Below are 24737 nucleotides of genomic sequence, written 5' to 3'. Positions count from 1 at the left end.
CTCTGCAGTGACCAAACTGAGGCAGATTCTTCTTCTTTTTTTTTTTTTTTTTTTCTTTTAGGGCCATACCTGCAGCATATGGAAGTTCCCAGGCCAGGGGTGGAATCAGAGTTGCAGCTGCCAGCCTACACCAGAGCCACAGCAATGCCAAATTGAGCCATGTCTGTGACCTACACTGCAGCTCATGGCAACATGGGATCCTTAACCCACTGAGCAAGGCCAGGGATGGAACCTGAATCCTCATGGATACTCGTCGGATTCTTAATCCACTGAGCCACAAAGAGAACTCCCTGCAGTCAGATTCTTAACCCACTGCACCACAGCAGGAACACTGTGGGTCACTTTTGGGAATTTCAGACAAGTCACTCTCAACTAATTGCCTAGTTTCTAAGGATGAGCAGGGTCTCAGCTCAAATGCACTTTGAGCACCTGATATAAGTAAATGTTGGGTTCCCCAGACCAGTGATGTAGACAAGGGAAATAATGAAGCCAGGCAGTGTTTCAAAACCCTTATCATCAGGGTTGATTTGTGTGACTGGCTGGTTTATTGGTTAAATGCTAGCAACTAAAGCCAAGGACAAGGTTTTGATCTTTGTGGGCCAGTTGGGTTAAACACACTCTCTCATGGACCGCTCCTCTTGAAAATGTCAGCCACAGGAGTCTGCATAACCATGTGTTCAATAGCTACCGGCAGAACAGCCCTATGGTGGATATCCCTTGGTGTGGGGCAGGTTTTCGTTTTCTTTTTTTCTTTTTTTTTTTTTTTGTCTTTTTAGGGCTGCACCCGCAGCATGTGAAAGTTCCCAGGCTAGTGGCTGAATCAGAGCTGCGGCTGCCAGCCACCGCCATGCCAGATCTTAGCCACATCTTTGACCTATACCACAGTTCACGGCAACACCAGATCCTTAAGCCATTGAGCGAGGCCAGGGATCGAACCTGCAACCTCATGGTTTCTAATCGGATTCGTTTCTACTGCATCATGATGGGAACTCCAAGTCTCAATTTCCTTGTCCTCTTCCGTGTGTGCACCATGTAGCAGAGGTTGAAGGAGCAGAAGGAACATAGAAAGAGACCCATGACAAACAGTCGAGCATCCAAATAAGGCAAGAGAGACACTTCTGTGGAGGATGTTTAATGATAGAGGGAAACTACATCTGGAGCAGAGACCTGACTCAGCCTGACCCAGCCTCCCTTGTGGGGAGACACAGGAGCAGTGTCAGTCTCGGTTCCCTGTGTAACAGTGCAATGCTTCTGGCTGGCCACCACCTGGCTCTCCACAGCTCGGGCACCAGCATTTAGTCCGCATTCTTGCTGACCCATCAGGTAGAACCTCTCCCTCCTGGTGCACAGAGCCCTGGGCAGGAGCTGTAGCTGTAGAGGAAGAGCCATTCTCACGGGAAGGACAGGCCCAGAATCTGGGGAGGAGCTATCCCTCCGTGGTCCCCAGGTTGGAGATGGCGTAGGGCCTGTCTCCTTTCCCGTGACTGTGGATTTGGCAAGTATGTGAACACCAGGCGTGACGCTGTGTTCCTGCCACCTTCCACAGGGCTGCCTGGCATGGGGCTGGGCTGGCACGGCAGCCCCACCTGGCAAAGACTCCAGACAAAATCAAGTTCTCCATCCAACCACCACCTCTCCCCTCTAGGCCCTGGAGGGCAGACAGTGGACAGTCCCACATCCCTACATCTTGAGAGTCGCCACCAGAGGGAGGCACAAAGCGCTTTGCCCACCCACTGGGAGCAGAGAACCAGCCAAGTCCTATCCTCCACCACCTCCAGTGTCATTTAAATAAGCTTTTCCTCTCCATTTTCTTCTTCTAATTATTTACCATCCATCCGTTTATTTATACAAATATAAAATAGATTTATATAGATTTATATAATATAGACTTCTGTGAGGCGGAGCAGAGGGAGCCAGGACTGGGGCCCCAGCTACTTGCAGACAAACTGGTCCACAACTTCCGTGCACTTCTTACACCTGACGAAGCAGCACCAGTGGAACTTGCAGTGGCAGCGCTCCACCTGCACGCTCTTGAACTGGTCATAGCCACGGCCGCAGCACATGAGCGCGCAGCCGTCCATGCCCTCCGATGTCTTGTTGCACAGGCGGCCCTGCGTGCCCAGCGAGCCTGTGCTCTCGTTGCGCAGGCAGTAGTCCGGGCTGGGGTCCACGTAGACCAGGTCCTCGGGGGTGGGTTGGTTGAAGCGGCTGTTGACCAGCTCCAACTTGCCCCTGCGGGTGATACGCATGGCGGCTGCGCTGTCATACTTCTCCTTCAGCTGGTCCCCCACCTTGCGGAACTCAGCCAGCTGCAGCCAGCAGGTCTTGAGGCTGCAGGACCCCGAAACGCCATGGCATTTGCAGGCTACGTCTGCCATCTTATACACAGCCTGCAGGGAGGAGAGAGGAGAGGATGAGAAGGGGCATCCGTGCCGGAGATGCCGGGAGAGGCCGAGGGCAGGCGAGGGCTGGGCGCATGTGTGGAGATGCAGTTTTCGAAATGTATCCAAAGGTCTTTCCAGGTTGAAAGCAGATAAAAGGAAAAGCATATGGAAAACTGCTGGGAGGCGAAGCCCTTGTCTGATCAGCTACCAGGGTGGCACCTGCTCTTCTACATTACCCATTTCTTCCTTATTTTTGTCTTTTTAGGGCTGCACCTGCAGCATAGGGAAGTTCCCAGGCCAGGGTTTGAATCAGATCTGTAGCTGAGGCCTACAGCACCACCACAGCAATGCCAGATTCAAGCTGCATCTGCCACCTACACCGCAGCTTGTGGCGACATGGGATCCTTAACCCACTGATCTAGGCCAGGGATTGAACTCAGAGACAACATTGGGTCTTTACCCTGCTGAGCCAAAGGGAACTCCCCCATTTCTTATTACTTGAAATCTGTTACAATAAATGTGTCATCTTTACCAGCAAAAAAAAAGGGATATGTCTACCTTTTTTTTTTTTTTTTGGACTTTTTGCCTTTTCTAGGGCCACACCTGTGGCATATAGAGGTTCCCAGGCTGGGGGTCGAATCAGAGCTGTAGCCACCGGCCTACACCACAGCCACAGCAACTCGGGATCTGAGCCGCGTCTGCGACCCACACCACAGCTCACAGCAACGCCAGATCCCTAACCTACTGAGCAAGGCCAGGGATCAAACCCAAAACCTCGTGGTTCCTAGTCAGATTCGTTAACCACTGAGCCACGACGGGAACTCCTACCTTTTTTTTTTTTTTTTTTTTTTTGGTCTTTTGTTCCGCACCCATGGCATATGGAAGTTCCCAGGCCACAGGTCAAATCAGAGCCACAGCTGCCAGTCTACACCACAGCCACAGCCACACTGGATGGGAGACTCATCTTCGACCTACACCATAGCTCATGGCACTGCTGGATTCTTAACCCACTGAGCAGGGCCAGGGGTCAAACCTGTGTCCTCATGAATACTACCGTTACTGCTGAGCCACAACAGGAACTCCCAGGATAGATCTACCTTGATCAAACTCTCAAACAAATAAAACCCTACAAAAGGAGTCCAGCTTTTACATGACAAGGAGCCCAGGTCAGAAGAAAGAACCCAGTTGTGCCACGAGCCTGTAACAGAGACTGCTGGCCTGGCCCTGGTGAGCCAAAAGCTCTCCTCAATCCTGCCAAGTCCCCTAAGAATTAAACGGCCCCTCTTTCTGTGTTAACAGTTGGTCATTAGCCCCGCAGAGCCATCAGGAGCTTCCCTGGTGAACTGCAGCACGTTTGTGACAAGACAGCCCCTGAGAGGCTGTGATGGTGGCAGGTGGGGAAGAGAGGGGCGGGGCTCCTACAATGGGAGAGCAGGTCATTGGGCCCACGTTACAGGAGGGGGTGGTGATTTGAGAGGTGCGGGGTGCTTTGGAAAACAAATCCACCCAGAAGTCACTGAACCACAACAATGGGGGGGGAGGGAACCCGGCGTGGGCTGTCCCAAGTCCAAATGGAAAAGCAGGAATGGACCAGAAAGCTGCTTACAAAGTGCTTTTCAGCAAAAGCATACGGATGCATTGTGTGGAGGAGCCCTGGCAGCAGGCCCAGAAGTGCAGATGGCAGGATAAAGATGCAGGCGCACCCAGAACGTTTTCTTATGCCACAGCTATTGTCACCAACGGAGGCAGGACTCATTTGTCAAGGGCTTCTCTCGGCTTTCTTTTCAAGAGTCCCCAGATTGTGTCTTTATCCGGCACCGCGGCAGAGACCACTGCAGGTGCAAGAAACAGCTTCACCAGCATCAGCTCGCGTTACCACTGTCAAAACTCTTCCTGATTTCTTTCTGTACGGAATGATTCCTACTCTTTCAGGGTGGAGAAATCACCCCTCTCCAGAGGTGCAGGACACTGTGCAGGGCCACCCAGGAGGGAGTTGCTTCTGCCCTCCAACCTTGGGGCTTAAAAACGGATTAGGGTGGAGAGGGCAGGTGGGCCCCTCCCCAAGGTTAAAGCCACCAGCGCTTGGCTGGCAGCTCCAGGCTCAAGGCATAAAGGAAAGACACCCCATTCCAACAGGCACTTCAAAGACAGGGCCTGTAATTACCCTCTGGCACAAATCCCCCCGGTCTGAGCTGGAGCCTGACATTCCTTGGAAATGGTCCTCGGTTTAGATGGATTGTCGAGATGTCAGGCATCTGGCGCTGCTGGAAGAGGGAGGAAACATTAAGGGCCTAAAACTGTGTACCTGCCGGTAAGTGAGTGGAGGCCGGAGAAGCATCTTCACGGGGAGTAAACACTTAAGGGGATTTGGGGGCGGACAGGAATTTCAGTAAAACAAATCCAGGACGGAAGCCTCTCTGACCCTCACTCCTTAGACGTTCATTCTCTGCTCCCTCTAGGAAGAAAGACACTGCAGAGGCAGTAATATTTGTATTTATGGTTGGTTGGTTGGTTTGGGTCACACCCGTGGCACACGGAAGTTTCTGGGCCAGGGATTGAACTCATGCCACCCCAGAAACAACACCAGATCTTTAACCTGCCGCACCACAAGGCAACTTTTTTTTTTTTTTGTCTTTTTTTGCCTTTTCTAGGGCAGCTTCAGTGGCATATGGAGGTTCCCAGGCTAGGGGTCTAATCGGAGCTGTAGCCGCCGGCCTACGCCAGAGCCACAGCAACACAGGATCCAAGCCGCGTCTGCGACCTACACCACAACTCATGGCAACGCTGGATCCTTAACCCACTGAGCAAGGCCAGGGATCAAACCCACAACCTCATGGTTCCTAGTCGGATTCCTTAACCACTGTGCCACGATGGGAACTCCACGAGGCAACTTCTAATATTTGTATTTTAAATATTTTACGAATGCTATTATATATATACTCCCCCCTCTTGCAAGAGAAGTTGGGGGGGGCCTTTCTGCTAAGTGAAAAGCCAATAGAAGGCTTGAAAACTGTTCTTAGTTCTACATTTTGCCACCTTGCAGAGCCCCTTGGGCCTCTTGCATACCTAACTAACTGTGTGAGGGAGCTTGCTAACTGGCAGACATGTCCCAAGGCTGAGGCAGCTTTTATCTGGAAAGTGCGTAGAGGCCCTTGAGTGACAAGGCAGCGTCAACCCACTGCTCTTGCCCTCAGTATGTCACATGGGGTCGCCAGAGGCTCTCAAAGGCCAAGAGAAAGTTTTTGCAAAGTATGCCCAAGATCTACTCTGTGGGCAAGATGCCAGGTCCTAGATATTCCTTTTTAAGATGATCTAGTTGTAAAATACCAGTCCAGGGAATTTTCAATCCCTGCCACCACTCTGTCCTTCCTGAGGAATTTTCTGTGTAGGTGTCACGAGGTTGGGGGTGATTGATGGTGGGGCCTGTTCCTTGCAGAGGGGATGAGAAATAGAGAGGGACAGAAATGCCCCCCTGCAGCAGATGGAGTCCAGGGAGAGATAAAGGGCTGCGGGGAGGAGAGGGGAGCAGACAGAGGAAGTCAGGCAGGGTGGAAGGTGCAGTGAGATAAGGCTGGAAAAAGCAAACAAACAGTGAAGGGTGACGACATGTGGAGCCAGCAGAAGTGGAGTCAAGATGTGACTGACACAGGCCCTCCCCACGAATGCCTGGTCACCTCCACCTCTGCCACAGGGCCTCCCAGGACAGCTCTGGAGAAAGGACAGCCTCCCTGCATTTGACCTCTTGCCACAGGAGCTTTTTCCTGCAGTCATGTGCACCCACCCCTGCCAAAAGCACAGAGGGTCACAGCACCCCGACTGCATGGGCCACGGCCAGTATGGCTTGGACGAGGCAACAGCACCTTGAGCAAAGTCAAAAAGGCTCCACTGGCTTCAGTCACAGAGACCAGGGACCACGGGAGATGGGAAAGAGTTTAGGAGTACCTGGCATTTGAACTGGAATGTGGAAAAATGGATAGAATTCAGGCATTCAGGAGATAAAATGAGGACCTTAACCTTGGAGTTCCTGTCGTGGCTCAGTGGTTAATGAATCCAACTAGGAACCATGAGGTTTCGGGTTTGGTCCCTGGCCTTGCTCAGTGGGTTAAGGATCCGGCGTTGCCGTGAGCTGTGGTGTAGGTTGCAGACAAGGCTCAGATCCCAAGTTGCTGTGGCTGTGGCGTAGGCCGGCGCTCCAGCTCCGATTCGACCCCTAGCCTGGGAACCTCCATATGCTGCAAGTGCAGCCCTAGAAAAAGACGAAAAAAAAGACCTTAACCTTTCTGTTGTTGTTGTCGTTTTTTTAAAATCAATCTCTCTCATGGTCAGACACCCAGGCCAGCAAACAGAGAGGAAGTCCTGGGAGACTAGGGCAGCTTCACCCTCAGAGCGGAAGGTGGTCCAAGATCTTGGCCCTTCTGCCCTGGTTTAGAGGACAACAGCCACGGATGGGAGCAAAGCCTGAACTCCTGACACACCGCAGTTTAACACCCATATCTGTCTAGACAAAACTAGCCTCTGGGGAGTTCCTTGGTGGCTCAGCAGGTTAAAGATGCAGTGTTGTCACTTCTGCAGCTCAGTTGGCTGCTGTGGTGCAGGTTGGATCCCTTGCCAGGGAACTTCCACATCTTGCAGGCATGCTCCCCGCCCCCCCAAAAAAACTAGCTTCTGGACATGGGCTCTGCAAGGAAGACCCTAGGCAATAACCATTTATAATTCCAATTTGATGTTACGCTAGTGATGGTGTCATTTACGCACGGGCACCATGTCCTATCAACAGCTCAGGATCCTGAGTCATAGAGGAGGCACTTCCAATTCCCTTTGTTTGCTATGTATTCTTATGAAACTCGTGTTAATTTTTAAAACTAATATATAAATGCTCTTAGGAAGCATATTCATATCCTGTTGTGAAATCAGCAACAAATCAATATTCAATTTCTGAAGTTCTTTTTCCTCCAGAAACTGCTGTTTCCTTGTTAGCTCATCTTTGGCCTCACCAGAGCGCCTTGCTGGGCCCAAGCTCAGGCTTGACAGAGACCTGCGTGTGGACAGCACTCCCAGAGAAAGGTCTGTGTATTTTCCTGAGAGGTCCGCAGCCTCAGCCCTGCACTGGGAGGGCCTCCCGCCAGCCAACACTCTGGCTTCAGACCTCTCTCCAGGGAGAGCTGGACGCACAGCAACAGTGAATACCTGAACAGCAAACGACAGAGCTTCTGGCTGACCCAGCCCTCCAGTCTGTAGTAGAGGCTGAGCCAGGAAAGAGGAGCAGCAGACCATGTGCTCAGAGATGGAGGCTTCCTGAGCAAGGTGCAGGCAGAGGAGGCACAGGATCTCCAGCACACATGCAGGAAGCCCAGAGCCTTGCCCAGGTACCCCCTGCACAGACAGTAAACCCAGCTCCCAACAAAACCTATGCTTCAGTTTCCACTGAAATTAAGGCTCAGAAGACTCTTGAGACGTAGCCTTCAAAGGATGGTGTCTTTCACACCTCCACTTCTGTTAAAGCACAGAAGTGTGTTTGCCGCAGCACTGGAGTGTGCTTTTGGACGGGGTTTCTGAATATGCATGATGGAAGCTCTTTTTTTTTTGGTCTTTTGTCTTTTTGTTGTTATTGTTGTTGTAGCTATTTCTTGGGCCGCTCCCGCGGCATATGGAGGTTCCCAGGCTAGGGGTTGAATCGGAGCTGTAGCCACCGGCCTACACCAGAGCCACAGCAACGCGGGGTCCGAGCCGCGTCTGCAGCCTACACCACAGCTCACGGCAATGCCAGATCCTTAACCCACTGAGCAAGGGCAGGGACCGAACCCGCAACCTCATGGTTCCTAGTCGGATTCGTTAACCACTGTGCCACGACGGGAACTCCTGATGGAAGCTCTTAAAAGTCAGCTTTACCTGAGCCTCTAACAGATCATAAACCCTAGACAGATCTGATGGTCTAAACTTACAATCATCCAGGAGTTCCCATCGTGGCTCAGCAGTTAGCGAACCCGACTAGCATCCATGAGGATTCGGGTTCCATCCCTGGCCTTGCTCAGCAGGTTAAGGATCCGGCATTGCCGTGAGCTGCAGTGTAGGTTGCAGACGCGGCTTGGCTTCCACGTCGCTGTGGCTCTGGCACAGGCCAGCAGCTACAGTTTCTATTGGACCCCTGGCCTGGGAACCTCCATATGTTGAAGGGGCGGCCCTAAAAGACAAAAAGACCAAAAAAATAAATAAAATGAAAAATAAACTTACAACCTTCCTATCTGTTCAAATTAATTCAAAGGAGGGGCAGTCAAGAATTCTACACCTAAGTCCTACAGGGACAGCTGTCCTGTGTAGAAATGAGTAAGGCTGAAACAGTGACCACTGCGTGTGCCTTTGAAAAAATGGAGCCTTTTGAAGTTGGGGATGAGTTCAACAATGTGGGAGTTAAGAATCTCTGCCATCAGACCCACCCCCTTCCTGGACCAGCCACTACTGCGCAGCCCAGGAACACCCATGGTCTAGCTCTGTGCAGGGGCGGGGTCCCCAGTCCAGGTGTGCCTGTGGGGGGTGGCGTCCAAAGTCCAGGTGAGGGGGGCCATGTCTGCCCTCCAGGTGTGTGGGGAGCGGGGGCGGCGGCCCGGCAACGCGAAGGGCGGGCGAGGGGGTCCGCTTACCCTTCGGCCTGCCTCGTTGTTCTGCAGGTTCATGAGCACGCGGCCCTGCTCCTCCGACCCCTTGGCAAAGTTCTTCTCCCGCTCGCGGGCGTCCACAAACTCCTTGGCGAAGCGGTAGCCGTACTCCACGTTGTCCCCGCAGCCGCCCCACAGCCAGTCCCGCGGCAGGTCCTTGGGCCGCGCGGCCCGGCTGCAGCCGCACGTGGACAGCTCGCCCTCGCGGCAGGCGCGGCTGATGGCGTTCACGACCCCGGCAGCGCTCACGGCGTAGGTGAAGGCCGTCTCCCGGCTCCCTGCAGACAGGGGCAGGTGAGGCCCTTCCCCCTTGCCCCTTGCCCCGACCCCGCCCGGCCCCACCCGGACGGGGTGGTGTCACTGCCGCAGCAGCCCCCGTGGTGGGGAACTGCCCTGTGACAGTCCCTGCAGCCCCTGCCTCCACCACATCTCTTGCAGAGAAGTTTACGTGACCAGCGGCTTCCTGGGAAGCCAACTGGAGGGGAGAGGGGGCACTGGTGCATTTGTGGAACGTGTGGGATGGAGGGAAAGAGACTGGGGCGTACTCGTGGGATCAACGGTGTGCCTATCTTTGAAAACTTCTCTCCCTCACAGATGGGGCTTCTCATCCCCCCTGAGTCACACATCTGTCTTTTCTACGGCTGCCATTGTCTAGCTGCAGTGGCGGAGACCAGGAGTAGAAATGAACTAGAATTACCATGTCCAGGATCCTTGAAGCCATCTTCCTCTGTCTGCCACACTGCCTCCCATCCCCACAGCGTCCTCCTTGGACACTCAGCACAGTCTCTCTAAATACTCAGATCATTTCTGGTAAAATCCAAACTGTGGACTTCTGTACTGAACCACTTAAAAATTCATATGATGCATATTCTACTTCAATAGAAATGTTGATTAAAAAATAATATTCAGGGAGTTCCCGTCGTGGCTCAGTGGTTCACGTATCCGACTAGGAACCATGAACTTGCGGGTTCGATCCCTGGCCTTGCTCAGTGGGTTAAGGATCCAGCGTTGCGGTGAGCTGTGGTGTAGGTTGCAGATGCGGCTTGGAGCCTGTGTTGCTGTGGCTCTGGTGTAGGCTGGCGGCTGCAGCTCCGATTTGACCCCTAGCCTGGGAACTTCCATATGCCACGGGAGCAGCCCTAGAAAAGGCAAAAAGACAAATAATAATAATAATATTCAGCCACCAGAGAAATGCAAATCAAAATGATGGGATACCACGTCACACCAAAAGGATGGCTGTAACCAGAAAGGCAACAGATAACAAGTTGACGAGGATATGGAAAAACTGGAAGCCTCATGTGCAGAAAAGAGTCTGGCAGCTCCTCAAAAGTTTAAACTCAGACTCACCATATGACCCAGCCATTCCACTCCTAAGAATATATCCAAGATAAACAAAAACATATGTCCACCCAAACACGTGTACATAAATGTTCACTGCAGCATTGCTCACAATAGCCAAAAAATGGAGACAACCCCTATTATCCATCAGCAGATGAATGGGGAAACAAAAGGTGCATTATCCATGCAATGGAATATTATTCAGCTATTAAAAAGCAATGTAGGCGTTCCCGTCGTGGTGCAGTGGTTAACGAATCCGACTAGGAACCATGAGGTTGCGGGTTCGATCCCTGCCCTTGCTCAGTGGGTTGACGATCCGGCGTTGCTGTGGTGGTGTGGGTTGCAGACGCGGCTCGGATCCTGCGTTGCTGTGGCTCTGGCGTAGGCCGGCGGCTCCAGCTTCGATTCAACCCCTAGCCTGGGAACCTCCATATGCCGCTGGAGCAGCCCAAGAAATGGCAAAAAGACAAAAAAAAAAAAAAAAAAAAAAAAGCAATGTAGTGCTGGGGGACAGCATGGATGAACCTTGAATTATTATGCTAAGTGAACCATGTTGCATTTTGTATCGGTATTGAATAGACACAAAAGGCCACTTACTGCATGATCCCATTTATAGGAAATGACTACAATGTAAAAATTCATACTGTGATTTGGGGTCTTAGGGAGCCCACCCCCCAGGGAGTCTGCCTGAGGAAGAAGTCTTCTCACAATGGGGCTGAAACCCCCTGACCCGGCATGCTGGTACAGGAAGGAGCACCTGAAGCTGGGCCCAGATACACATTCTAACCGCTGTGAGCTTTTACAACATTCCTGGGAGAAGCTGGTTGGGTTCCCGAGGCCACCCACTCCATCTCTTTAAAATGACGCTAATCACCGGAATGTTCTTTCCCAGAGTGAGCGGAAATAGGCCTCCCTACAACTTCCCTCTGCTGGAGCTAATCCCTTTTCCATTTGACAGCTCTTCAGTATTTGAAAACAACAAATATGCCTTTTGTGTTATCTCTTTTCCAAGCGACACATGTCTGATTTCTTCCACTGTTCTTTAGCAAACACACTTTTCAGAACTGAGTCACCCCTCTCAGAATCGCAGCTGAGCATCAGGGGTCCTAGCCTATCATGTGGCTGGATCCCAGACTGTCCCTGTGAATCAGCTCAGTATCTCTCTGGGGCTCTGGTAAGCCTAAGGACAGACCTCAAGCTGCTCTTAGCTAGAGCAGATAACTATGGGCTTCAGAGTGGATACGCAACATGGGGGCATCTCTACGTGTGAAATAATTCAGAGGGGTAAAGGCTAATAAACCAGCAGCCATGGAGATCCTGAGAGACCTTGTATCTTCCCCCAGCAGGGAGACAGCTGGACAACATCACACCCTCTACCCCACAGCTGCCCAGCTACCCAGTGGGTACCATCCGCCTCCCCACCTCCAGGTGAGGGGAGCCTGGCACCCTTTGGGACTCTCTGCTGCCCTCTGGTGGTGGATGGCCTGCATTGGCTCAGAGTAGGGAGGAATCTGGAAGTCACAGGAGGACTCACCAGAGGGCTTGCCAGAGCGCCCTGGGCCCAACAGGAGGAGGGAGGACAGCTTCCCAGGCAGCATGAGCCTGCAGGGAAGCTGCACAAGGGGACGGTGAAAACAAGGCAAGTCGAAGGGTCCATGTGCAACAGAAAAGGGCGCAGAGAATGGTCACTTCCCCACACAACCCTGCACCCCATGGATTTTCTCTTCCGGACACCCCTTCTTCCATAAAGTAAAGTCTTTGGCCTTCATGCAGTAAAATTACATGAAAAGGATCTGGCCAACATCAGACATTGACTCGGTCGCAAATAAATATTAGCACCCTGATGTGGCTTCAGGATGCCGCTCTGCACCTGGGCCATCCTGGAAGTTTCCTCACCGAAACCCAGCAGCCAGGGAGAGCTGCTGACCAAGGCGCTTACCAGGAAGAAGGGACAGATACCAAGTGTCCTTGAGAATAACTGACAAACTACGAATGAATCTCACTCGGCCCCAGGGGTCCACTGCCCAGTAGAGCTGTTACTGGTCCTTTCAGGGACCTTGAGTGGATGCTGAAGGAAGGACAGAGAAGCAAGGGTCAAAGTGTACTTTCCCTGGACCTTACCCCTCCGTGTGGGGCCTTTACAAGGGTGGGAGCAGGGAGCCGAATCCCTCCCCCTCCCCCCTCTGCCCCAGCCGCCCCACTCCCCCTGCTAGAAGCCTTCTTTGGGAAAACCCCAGCCTCAGGGAACTCTAGAATGTGGTCTTTGGCAGGGGAAGCCGTCCTGGAAGAACGAATGCTCTAACACCTTCCTTTTATGGCCCTGGGGATAAGGCCCAGTAGAATAGGGCCGGATTTCTCAATTTCTTGCCAGGGAGGGGAGGATTGCATTTCAAAAGGACCTAAAACAATTAGACCCCAGATCACACCTCCATCTAAGCAATAGAGGAGCCAAAGAAGCCTAGACCAGGAGTGGGAGAGGGGAAGGGCCAGGAATCCAGGGAGAGGCGGCCCTCTCATTTTCCTCCTTTAGTCTGCAACCCCACCCCTCTTTCCAACACACACACCCGCTTTCAAATGAAAAGGCCACGACTGGATCTGGGTGGGGTTCACGACCGCCACTGCCATTTGGCCCAGAGTTTCTCTCTCAGGGTCCACGGAAAAGAGGCAAACATTTGCAGATATTGGGTTCTCTGCTCACAGCCCTAGCAGAGGCCCTCGTGCTAGGAGGGGCCGAGGTGGTGGGCAGGCTTGCTAAGCCGCTCTGACCCTGCCCAGAGGGGGCACTCACAGCAGCTGGGGAGGAGGCAGAGGGCCAGCGGACCACTGAGCTGGGTGCACTGAGACCCCCTGCTGCACGCCCACCCCATCCCTGAGCACCAAGCACTGCGCCGAGCACCGGGCATCAGTTCCCAGGTCCACTCACCTATCTGCACGACCCTTCCAAAGACAGAGGCATTGCCCACGGTGCTGCAATTCCACCGCCGCTGCCGGAACTGGTGCTGACACTCCTTGATGCCTGTCCTGGCCCCCTCCCCTATGTAGGCCATGTGCTCCTGGTAAAGCTGGCACAGCTTCCTCTGGCCGGGGGACAGCCCAGGGAGCTGGCTGCACACGGGCTGGGCTCCGATGATGAACATCTCAGGTCTCTGCACCGGGTTCATGGCCAAGGACCTGCAGCGGCCGAGCAGGGGAGGGACAAAGGGCCAGGAGTGAGTGCAGCCCGTGGGAAGCAGCAGCCTTCACGGGGGTTCTCTGGGTTCAGACCCTGAACCATAGGCTTGGGAAGGAAAAATCAGAAAAAAAACGAGTCCCTGAAACTGAGGCACAAGGCAGACAATACATGAGATGTCGCACACCTGAGACGGGCTTGAGCATGGGGATCCACAGGGACCAGACAAGGAAGAGCCCTCAGAGCCTGGAGAAGCTTCCAGAAGGAGAGGGCCACAGTGGGGCTGCTGTGGCTGCATCTTCGGGGGTGGGGGGGTGCAGGCTGTGTGCTGAGGCTACACCTCCGCAGGAGCGGTCAGTCCACTCTGGCCAAAGCGCAGGACATGCGTGGAAAGCAATCAATTCCTTTAAAGAGCATTCTCCTTATTCCTTTACGATTGACTCCAATTGACATTCATGGCCGTATATGCTAAAGGTTTTGCTTCCTTCTCTCGGGCCCTGACCCCACCTTTCAGCCTCTCAGGACTCTCTCCCTTTGGCTCATCATCTCCTAGATATAACAAGGTGGAGGTGGAGGAGAAGGCTGTGGATTTGCCATCTGAGCAAAAATGAGAGCCAAGCACGGATCATGCCAAATGGTGCGGGGTGGGGGTTGGGCCTGCCATCTCCATGTCCGCCTGGGAGTGACAGCAGTCTCAAAAACACAAGCCCCACGTGGTCCTGCAAATCCCTCATCTGGTCTTCAGACTCACCAACCACGAATTCTACTCTCCTTGCCCTCACTAGAAAAAAAAAAAAATCAATATTCTTATTGATCCAATAGCAACAAAAGAGCTATTTCTAACTACCCAGGAAGAGGGGGCTGTGGACGCACTCAGAGAAAAGCCAAATGAACTAAACCTTTCTCCTCAGGGAACTTGACATAACTCTGGGGGCTCAAGAGAAAAAGAGCTCTTTGGTGGGTTGGGGGGGTGGGGTTGCTGATAAAAGGAATGGTTCCATTGCTACCCATCCCATCGCTACCCATCCCATCGGTGGCCCAGGAAGGCCGGGCTGGGAGGGGCTTCAACCCACACTCACCACCAGGAGCTGGCCTCAGAGGGGAGGGGGGCCCAGCTGGCGAGCAGGGCTGCAGCAGCGGCGAGCAGGAGTGGCGGGCTGGGCATGGTCCCCTCGCCCTCCCCGGGGCTCGGGGAAGACCCCGGGGACCGACGGCTTCCAAGACGGGGCTCCCTGGAGACAACAGATGCAAGGGAGCATCAGTGTGTGTGTGTGTGTGTGTGTGTGTGTGTGTGTGTGTGTGTGTGTGTGTGTGTGTGTGTGTGTGTGTGTGTGTGGCTGGAACCAGGAGAGCCTGCTCCCCCAGGAAAGGTCCGCCTCTCCCCACCCTCCTGTCCCACCCTCACCTTCTCACATAGGATCACAGCGACCTGGGGGACCCACAGCGGAAGGAGACAGCGAGAGCAGAGAAGGGAGGAAAGCAAGTCATTTCAAGAGCTGAGCGAGCTTGGGGCAGCATTTAGGAAGATGCTTTGGCTGTTGCCATGCACACGTGCCCTCCCTCCACAACATCCAAAGAGACGGGGGACCATCCTGCCCACTCTTCCTGGGGCGGTATCTGTCTGACCACCAGCTCTCTTATGTGGAGCTGAAAGCAACTGGCAAGTTGATTTACCTAGAGCACCCCACCCCCTGCAGGAACCTTCCCTCTCAATCTGCACCCCGCTCTCTCTCTAAACACATTTTCAACATCCCAGCCCTGTTTACCAGGACACACAGCAGGACAAGGGGAGGGCTCTCCACTTTCTCAAGGCAACTCCTCTGAGAAACGGAAAAGCCGACCCGAGTTGTGCCTGCGGCATCTGCGCCCCACCCCCCCGCAACATCCCCCGTGACCCATGCCTCCCCCAGGGTCCCCAGCACCCTAGAGCAACCAAGGCTCTGCTACGCTCACATCAGCCCGTCCAGAGAACAGCTTTCCTGAAGCCCTTAAATTCAGATGACCCTGGAGCAAGTCTCTGGAAAGGCACCCCCCTCGCTCCTCCCTGAGCCCCCACCCAGGGTATGACCCAAGCCCCCAAGGCGTCTCCATCCCTCAGGCTTCAGCACCCAACCTTCAGGCAACACCCGCTCCGAGAGCCCCCCATCTCACCACGCAGTGCAGGGCCTCCTGGCCTTCCGGGAAGGGGGGGGCGGCAGGGGCTCTGGGTCATCAGCCTAGGAGGTATTTCTGTCCCGGTCCACCAAGAGAGGAAGGTACCCGAGCAGGGCTGGGGGAGCTGGGCCACAGCTGTCCCCACCCCCTTAGGCTTTTCTTCGGGAGGTCTCAGCTGGGGCGGGGGCACCAACAGGCAGGTGTGTGGGGCCGCCAGGGGAACATCAAAGCAGGGACTCGCCCCTGCCCCTTTGTCATGCAGAGCCAGCTCGGAAATGACCCGGCCTCCCCACACCCCGCTTTCCTAACAGACCTCTCCTCCTCTGAAGAGCACCCTCCCCCAACCCCCCCTAATAAATCCTCCCGTCCCCCAGGGCAGAAGGGCTGTGAATGCGCCTGGGACCAGAGATGGAGCAGAGATAGGGCTGGCACCAGGAGCTAATGGCTTTATGGAGGGGAGGGGACCAGGGCCAGGCGGGGAGGCCGGGAGAAAAGCTTCAAAGGGCTTCCTTGTCCAAACACCCGAAACTCCACTACTAGCCCTTCTTGGGGCCTGAAGAGCCACCCTCCTCCCGGGTTCACTGCCCCCCGCCCCCCGCCCTGCCCCGAGAGAGCTGAGGTCTTCCCCACCTGGTGACACTGCTTATCCCTGTGTCCCCCTCTCTCCAGCTCTCCTCTCACCGGCCCCCATGAAACCTCTTTGGCTCTACCAGGCCCAGGTTCACCGGAGGCCAGGCTGGGGCCTCTGTTTCCCAGGACAGCAGTCAGTGCGCCTCTGACCCTGGTGATAGGTGCTAGGGCCAGACTTCCCCAGAGCCGTTAATCCTGCCTCATAAACATCGGCCCAGGCGGAATCACCCCAGCAGCTGTTCCTACCACCCTGTGCTTTCCAGCAAACTCTCAGCACGTTAGAAAAAAAAATGTATTTCAAAAACTTAAAGGGGTTCCAGTTGTGGCGCAGCGGAAATAAACCCGACTAGTATCCATGAAGATGGGGGATCCGATCCCTGGCCTCCCTCAGTGGGTTAAGGATCCAGTTTTGCCATAAGCTGTGGTGTAGGTAGCAGATGCAGCTCGGATCTGGCATTGCTGTGGCTGTGGCATAGGCCGGGAGCTGTAGCTCTGATTAGACCCCTAGCCTGGGAACCTCCATAAGCTGCAGGTGCGGCCCTAAAAAGACACACAAAATAAAGCCCTTAAAAAAGAGGGTGTTCCCTGATGGGCTAATGGTTAAGGTTCCGGTGTTGTCACTGCTGTGGTTCTGGTTGGATCTCTGGCCCGGGAACCTCACATGCCTCGGGTGCAGCCAAAACAAAACCAAAACAAAAAAACAAATAAATAAAAATAAAAACTTAAAAAAAAAAGAAAAAGGAGTTTCTGCTGTGGCTCAGCAGTTAACAAACCTGACCAGTATCCATGAGGATGAGGGTTCAGTCCCCAGCCTTGGTCAGTGGGTTAGGGATCCTGCATTGCCGTGAGCTGTGGTATAGGTCACAGACGTGGCTCAGATCCCACATTGCTGTGGCTGTGGCGTAGGCCTGCAGCTACAGCTCCTATTCAACCCCTAGCCTGGGAACTTCCATGTGCCATGGGTATAGCCCTAAAGACAAAAAAAAAAAAAAAAAGAAAAAAAAAAAGAAAAAGAAAACAAAGACCCTGGCACATGTGGTGGCTTCTTCGGCTGCCTTCCAGATGTGTGGCACCTGAAATTGAACATTTCCCCCCAAAACACACATACAGCAGCCCTCAGGGTGCACGCTGTCCTGCAGACGTGTGACATGCACCCCCCTCCCCACCCCCCGCAGTCATAGCAGCCCTCTGTCTCCTCTGCTTTCCTGGAGCTGGGCTGGGCCAGGGAAGGTGAGTGGTGGCCACTGGTCTCATTGGTAACGTCATGCCTCCACTTGGGACAGAACACAGTTAAGTAGGAGGGGCCCAAGGTTCCTCTTGGGGTGGTGGGGGCAGAGGGGAGGATACAGCATTCTCAATCAGGACCCCTCCAGCTGATCAGACACCTGTGCTGCCCTCCTGCCTCATTCATTCATTCATTCGTTCATTCAAAACAGTCAATTGAATGTGCACTGGGAGCCTGGTATGTGCCACATATTTATGGCTCTAAGCGCCAGAGATACAGCAATGAACAAATTAGTACATGACATGTCAGACCCAGGGAACCTCCAGGAAACATCAAGTGGGGACCAGCATGGAGGATAAGAAAGGTAGTTTACCTTGTTAGAGTCCTTGGGGGGACCTCCCCCCAAACCACTGAGCAGACAGACGGGAGGTGGCAAGGGGATCGCCCTGCTGCACTCAGGCCCCTCTGTGAACGTGCAGGGTCCTTACTGACACCACTTATTTTCACAATCAAAGGGGCACAGATTTGAACTGAGACTTTTCCTGGCTAGACTTGGTCACCAGTTTTCACTCCTTTCGAGACTGTGCCCACCAAGTTACCAACCCCAGCATCTCCGCCCTTGAAGGGGAGTCTCTGAGCTGTCCACACACCAGAGCAGCGAGGCCATAGAAACCCCAACCCACAGGACAGGTGCTTGCCAAAGTCATTGGCAGTTCACAAAACAGCCACTGGGTGCTCAAGACTGGCCTCCCCTAGAGCCTGAGGACTCAAGCAGCTTTCCAGTACCCCAGGAAGTAGTGTCACTGCCCATACCTGCCCCCGCCCCAAACAGGCACCCCTGGAAACCTACCAAGAAAGAGCACCTGCAAGGAGTCTTTCCGAGATCTCTAGGGTCCCCCTCTTACCCTGAGACCCAAGGAGGAGCCATGGCTGTGTAATTCAGACATATGTGCAATTTTTTTTTTTTTTTTTTTTGTCTTTTGTCTTTGTTGTTGTTGTTGTTGTTGTTGCTATTTCTTGGGCCGCTCCCGCGGCATATGGAGGTTCCCAGGCTAGGGGTTGAATCGGAGCTGTAGCCACCGGCCTACGCCAGAGCCACAGCAACGCGGGATCCGAGCCGCATCTGCAACCTACACCACAGCTCATGGCAACGCCGGATCGTTAACCCACTGAGCAAGGGCAGGGACCGAACCCACAACCTCATGGTTCCTAGTCGGATTCGTTAACCACTGCACCACAATGGGAACTCCCCAGACATATGTGCAATTTTGTTAGCAGTCCTGGCACAGCAGGTGGATGACCTCAGCCCTCGGGAAGGGAAAGTCCCTGCGTGAACTCCCAGCTGCTGTCCAAGTGCTGCCCTAGGTGCCAGGATTTCTCTGGGTGGGGGAAGGATGAGGGAGGGGAGGGGAGGGGGGTACCAGAGCTGCCGTCCTGAGCCTTCCCACCCCCACCGCTCCACTTCCATCACTGTGGAGAAAGGCTCCTCGTGGACCTCAGAACACCTGACAACACCTCCTGAAACGCAGGTCCTTGGCCTCCTCCATTTCTCAGTAAGTGCTCTCTGCAGTCTAATCCACTGGGCTCCCACACCAGCTTTCCTACAGGGCTAACCGTGCACATAATATCAGCACCCCCCTACACTCATGGCCATGGAGGCTCCCCGTCCTTGCACCCGCAAACTTCCCAACCTGGCTTCATCCTGCCTCCCTTCTTTTATGAAGTTCACACCACTGGATGTCTTTTTTTTTTTTTTTTTTCCTTTGGTCATTTTGCCATTTCTAGGGCCACTTCTGCGGCATATGGAGGTTCCCAGGCCAGGGGTCTAATTGGAGCTGCAGCTACCGGCCTACGCCACAGCCACGGCAATGCCAGATCCGAGCCACGTCTGTGACCCACACCACAGCTCACGGCAATGCCAGATCGTTAACCCACTGAGCAAGGGCAGGGATCGAACCTGCAACCTCATGGTTCCTAGACGGATTCGTTAACCACTGAGCCATGACGGGAACTCCCAGCACACCACGGGATTTCTTTTCCAGTCTCCTCCTGCTCCCAGATCAAGCCCTGCCTCCCCCTCAGACCTCATCTTGATCCACTTCCTGGGGAAGATCTCTGGTCCCAAGCAACCCAAACCTCAAAGGGCTCTCAGGTCCACACTCAAGGGTCACTTCCTCCCCAGAGCTGCCTTCAAAACTAATCCAAGGCCAGGAAGCTCTTTCCACTGACTGGGCATTTCCTTATCACGTAGAGGACACCGCTGTGGAGCCCGCACCCGCTGCTGGAGCTGTGTGTGTTTCCTGCTTCTCCAGCAGTCCCATCGTCTCCCAAAGGTACAGACACATTGCCCTTCTTGCCCTGTATTTACACTAGATGACAACCATCAGCACTTGGTTGATGACCAATGACAACAGAGAAGAGCACTGAGCATTTATTAAACCCCTTCTACATGCACTGAACCAAACGTTTTACTTCTATTTTTTCCTCATTTCACCTTCACTAAAACTCTACAGTATGCGCCTTTTTTTTTTTCTTTTTAGGGCCGCACCCCGAGGCATATGGAGGTTCCCAGGCTAAGGGTCAAATTGGAGCTACAGCTGCCGGCCTACACCACAGCCACAGACCACAGCAACACCAGATCCGAGCCACATCTGCAGCCTACAGCTCACGGCAACGCCGGATCCTTAACCCACTGAGCGAGGCCACAGCTCGAACTCACAACCTCATGGTTCCTAGTCAGATTCGTTTCCGCTATGCCATGATGGGAACTCTAGTATGTACCATTTTTATCCTCTCTTTGAACGGGGAACCCACAGGGAGATAAGATATAGAGAGGCCAGGTAGCTCTGTCCTACAGCACCTATACGGCAGACCCTGGCTTGGGATGGAGACCTTTGCCCTCTTCCTCAAACACAGCCTCTTGCCAAGGCTGCTTTGTGGGAAATACCTCCAAAGCAGTGCTTGTAAGAGACAGGCTGACTGCAGAGTGACTAGTATAAACACACACACACACACACACACACACACACACACAGCCTTGAGAAAGAAAAAAGCCAGACTTTCCCCCAGCCAAATGATACATGGGTTGAGAACAGGTCAGGCTGTTTAAAGCTGGAGAAATTAAAACAGAATAATTTTTTAAATTGAAGTGTGAGTGATGCACAAAAAAATAGAGTGATCGTTTTAAAGAGCTGGTGTTTCTGTTTATGTTGAGATGGGAAAGCCCAGCCAGGCGGAGGGAAGAGAGTCTGGGCTGCTGATTGGGATTTTAGAGATTCCAGGTCCCAGCCTTGTCTCCACCTTTTCCCTGCAGACTTTGAGCACCGTTCTGCTTCTGAGGCGTTTGTCATGTGCTAAGTGGAGACGTGTAAGATGCTGCTCCTGACGAGCTCTGGTCCAGCAGGGGACCTGAGAAACCTACGAGAGGCAGGATGGAGGAGTCCAAGCCGGCGACCACGTCAGGATGTCGGGTTGGAGAGCGGCCTTAAATAGGAGGGACAGAGCAAGAAGGATGGCACGTAAGATGGGGTTGGGTCAAGAAGAAAACTTCAAGGTGCTTTGGGAAGGGGAAGAGAGGTGCTGCAATAAAGGGGGGCTTGATCCTTGCCAATGTTCCCAGAACCATTTCTGTTTGTTAAATATAAGAGTCCCTCTGAAATCTGCTATTGAATCCCCGCTGAGCATCCAACAGCCATGGTCCAGGGAAACCACCAGGATCACAGGCTTCTAGTTTCTCAGGGGATGAGCCACCTTTTGATCATGAAATGATGGGTGAGTCAGTCTCCTAAGAGAGCCAAGTGCAGGTATTGCCTCCTGATAGGTTCCACTTTTTCCTTGCATTCTTGCCTCCAATTCTCCTCCTGGATCCAGGCCTGAAATCCTGGTGTCCTTTTGACTCCTCCCTCACCTGTACCCTCCATGTCAGAGCAATTGTCAGGGCGTCTTGATTGTGACTCCATAATACTATTTATTAATTTATTTATTTATTTTCTATTTTGGCCACCCCTTGGCATATGGAGCTCCCGGGTCAGGGATCAGATCCCAGCCACAGCTGCAACAATGCCAGATCCTTAACCTACGGTGCTGGGCCAGGGATCAAACCTGCATCCCAGCTCTCCATCCTCTGAACTACTGCAAGAGTCTGCTGGAGTTCCCGTTGTGGCGCAGCAGAAACGAATCTGACTAGTAACCATGAGGTTTTGGGTTCAATCCCTGGCACTGCTCAGTAGGTTAAGAATCCGGTATTGCCATGAGCTGTGGTGTAGGTCACAGACCAGCTCTGACCCTGCGTTGCTGCAGCTGTGGCATAGGCCAGCAGCTGTAGCTCCTGTTAGACCCCCTAGCCTGGGAACTTCCATATGCCACAGGTGTGGCCCTAAAAAGCAAAAAAAAAAAAAAAAAAAAAAGAGCCTGCTAACTACCCTCTCCCCCCTCAACAAAATGTGTCTTATACACCCACTCCCCCTCCATTCATCCATCGAATGATTGAATGAATTGCTTCCACACACAGTTCTCCCATTTCCAGGGTTTCTCAAAGTATGGTCCTCAACTAACAGTATCAGTACCACTTGGAAACTGATGAGATACAGATATTCTCAAGCCCCACCCAGAGCTACTGAAACTGAAACTCTGAGCGTGGTACCAAGCAATCTGTTTGAACAAACACTCCAGGTGGTTCTGATGCCCAAGAAAATGTGGGAAGCACTGTTATAGAATCATCCAGAGTTATACACGGTGAATTAAAGCATAAAGTCTTTCAAGTAACATATATATGTATGTTTATATGTGTTGTGGGGTTTTTCGGCCATACCGGCGGCATATAGAAGTTCCCCGGCCAGGGATGGAATCTGAGCCAGAGCTGTGACCTTTGCCACAGCTGCAGCAATACTGCATCTTTAACTCCCTGCACCATAGCAGGAACTCTATGTACGTACATATTTTATTTTTATTTATTTTTTGTCTTTTTGCCATTTCTAGGGCCGCTTCTGCGGCATATGGAGGTTCCCAGGCTAGGGGTCGATCACAGTCGTAGCCTCCAGCCTACACCAGAGCCACAGCAACGCGGGATCCAAGCCGCATCTGCAACCTACACCACAGCTCACGGCAACACCAGATCCTTAACCCACTGAGCAAGGCCAGGGATCACACCCGAAACCTCATGGTTCCTAGTCAGATTCGTTAACCACCGTGCCACGACGGAACTCCTGTACGTATGTATCTGAATGGCAAATTTTTTCATGCAATGCCTGCAGCTAATGGTACCTCCCCTGCGGCTAAAGACCTCTGGAGGCCACAGAACCACAGACCATGCAGACAAGCACTATCTCCAGAATGAATAAATATGTCCACCTAATTCCACTCTGCCAGACTACATATCTGTAGAGCCTTGTAATTGAGAAAATACGAATTTACTTTAAAGTGTTACTGATGATTGTGGTGACAGTTCACTACTCTAGGAATTAAAACCATTGAATTGTACGCTTTAAATGGGTGACCTATATGATATGTGAGTTATACCTCAAAAAGCTGCTATATTTTTAAAAAGTGTTTCTGAAGACACAGCAACTCCACTCTTCTGGAGGAATCTGTCCATGTGCACATCAGGGCAAGAACAGAACAGCCTCGAACTGGAGATAACACACGTGCCCATCAGCAACGGATGGACCGACAATTATAACTGTGATATGTGAGAGCAATGAGGTAGTAGGCAGATATGAAGACGGATGAACAGCATGCATGAACCTTACAGATGTAACGTAGGGGAGAAGCAAGTCACCAAGGCACATGTAAACCAATGCCCTTCATAGCAAAACTATATTGTGGAGGGATCCGCACAGGGGTGGTTAAACCATAAAGAAATGCAAGGAAATGATGACTGTGAACACCAGGACTGGCGTTTCCTCCAGGGTGGAAGGAGGGCTCATGATGACGAAGCGACATAAGGGAGCTTCTGGGGAGCAGCAGGGTTCTATGTCCAAGCTGGGTAAGGGCAATGTAACAGTTCACTTTATAATGATTTATTAAGTTAGGTATATATCCTTTCAGCAAGTGGTGCTGGGAAACCTGGACAGCCACATGCAAATCATTGAAGCTGGAACATACCCTCACACCATGCACAAAAATAAACTCAGAATGGCTTAAAGACTTAAACGTGAGACAAGACACCATCAAACTCCTAGAAGAGAACATAGGCAAAACATTCTCTGACATCAACCTTACAAATGTTTTCTCAGGTCAGTCTCCCAAAGCAACTGAAATAAAAGCAAAAATAAAGCAATGGGGCCTAATCAAACTGACAAGCTTTAGCACAGCAAAGGAAACCATTAAAAAACCAAAAAGACAACTTCCAGAATGGGAGAAAATAGTTTCAAATGATGCAACTGACAAGGGCTTAATCTCTAAAATATACAAATAACACATACAACTCAATGGCCAAAAAACAAACAACCCAATGGAAAAATGGGCAAAAGACCTGAATAGACATTTATCCAAATCAAGCCAACAAGCACATGAAAAAACGCTCAACATCACTGATTATTAGAGAAATGCAAATCAAAACTACTATGAGGTCCCACCTCATACCAGGCAGAATAGCCGTCATTAATAAGTCCACAAATAACAAATGCTGGAGAGGGTGTGGAGAAAAGGGAATCCTCCTGCACTGTTGGTGGGAATGTAAATTGGTACAACCACCATGGAAAACAGTAAGGAGGTACCTTGGAAAACTACACATAGAACTAGCATATGACCCAGCAATCCCTCTCTTGGGCATATATCTGGGCCAAACTTTCCTTGAGAAAGACACATCTACCCGTATGTTCATTGCAGCACTATTCACAATAGCCAAGACATGGAAACAAATTAAATGTCCATTGACAGATGATTGGATTCAGAAGATGTGGTATATATACATAATGGAATACTACTCAGTCATAAAAAAGAACAAAATAATGCCATTAGCAGCAACATGAAATAAGTGAAGTAAGTCAGAAAGAGAAAGACAAATACCATATGATATCACATATCCGGAATCTAATATATGGCACAAGTGAACCTTTCCACAGAAAAAAAATCATGGACATGGAGAACAGACTTGTGGTTGCCAAGGGGGAGGGAGAGGGAGTGGGATGGACTGAAAATTTGGGGTTAATAGATGCAAACTATTGCCTTTGGAGTGGATAAGC

The 24737-nt window shown here is 52.2% G+C and overlaps 1 protein-coding gene across 2 annotated transcripts in view; it reads right to left on the bottom strand.

The window, feature by feature from the left end:
• Window positions 1–1116: 1116 nt before the first annotated feature.
• The window catches only part of WNT5B (Wnt family member 5B), a 105949-nt gene continuing 82328 nt past the window's right edge, over window positions 1117–24737 (bottom strand). For both annotated transcript variants that reach the window (XM_085025173.1, XM_021092498.2), the window contains exons 2-5: window positions 14624–14776; window positions 13299–13546; window positions 9023–9315; window positions 1117–2390 (exon numbers count right to left, since the gene is read on the bottom strand). In XM_085025173.1, coding sequence (XP_084881299.1) covers window positions 1932–2390; window positions 9023–9315; window positions 13299–13546; window positions 14624–14776 — 1153 coding nt within the window. In that variant the 3' untranslated portion in view covers window positions 1117–1931. The remainder of the gene's footprint in view (window positions 2391–9022; window positions 9316–13298; window positions 13547–14623; window positions 14777–24737) is intronic.

This window comes from Sus scrofa, chromosome 5 (genome assembly GCF_054392235.1).
Source record: "Sus scrofa isolate SSC_HxYL_T2T_F1_AM1 chromosome 5, Sscrofa_HxYL_maternal_Yorkshire_Landrace_v2.0, whole genome shotgun sequence".
NCBI lineage: Eukaryota > Metazoa > Chordata > Mammalia > Artiodactyla > Suidae > Sus > Sus scrofa.
Note: the sequence above shows the minus strand (reverse complement) of the source record. Positions and strands in the feature narration are given on the sequence as shown.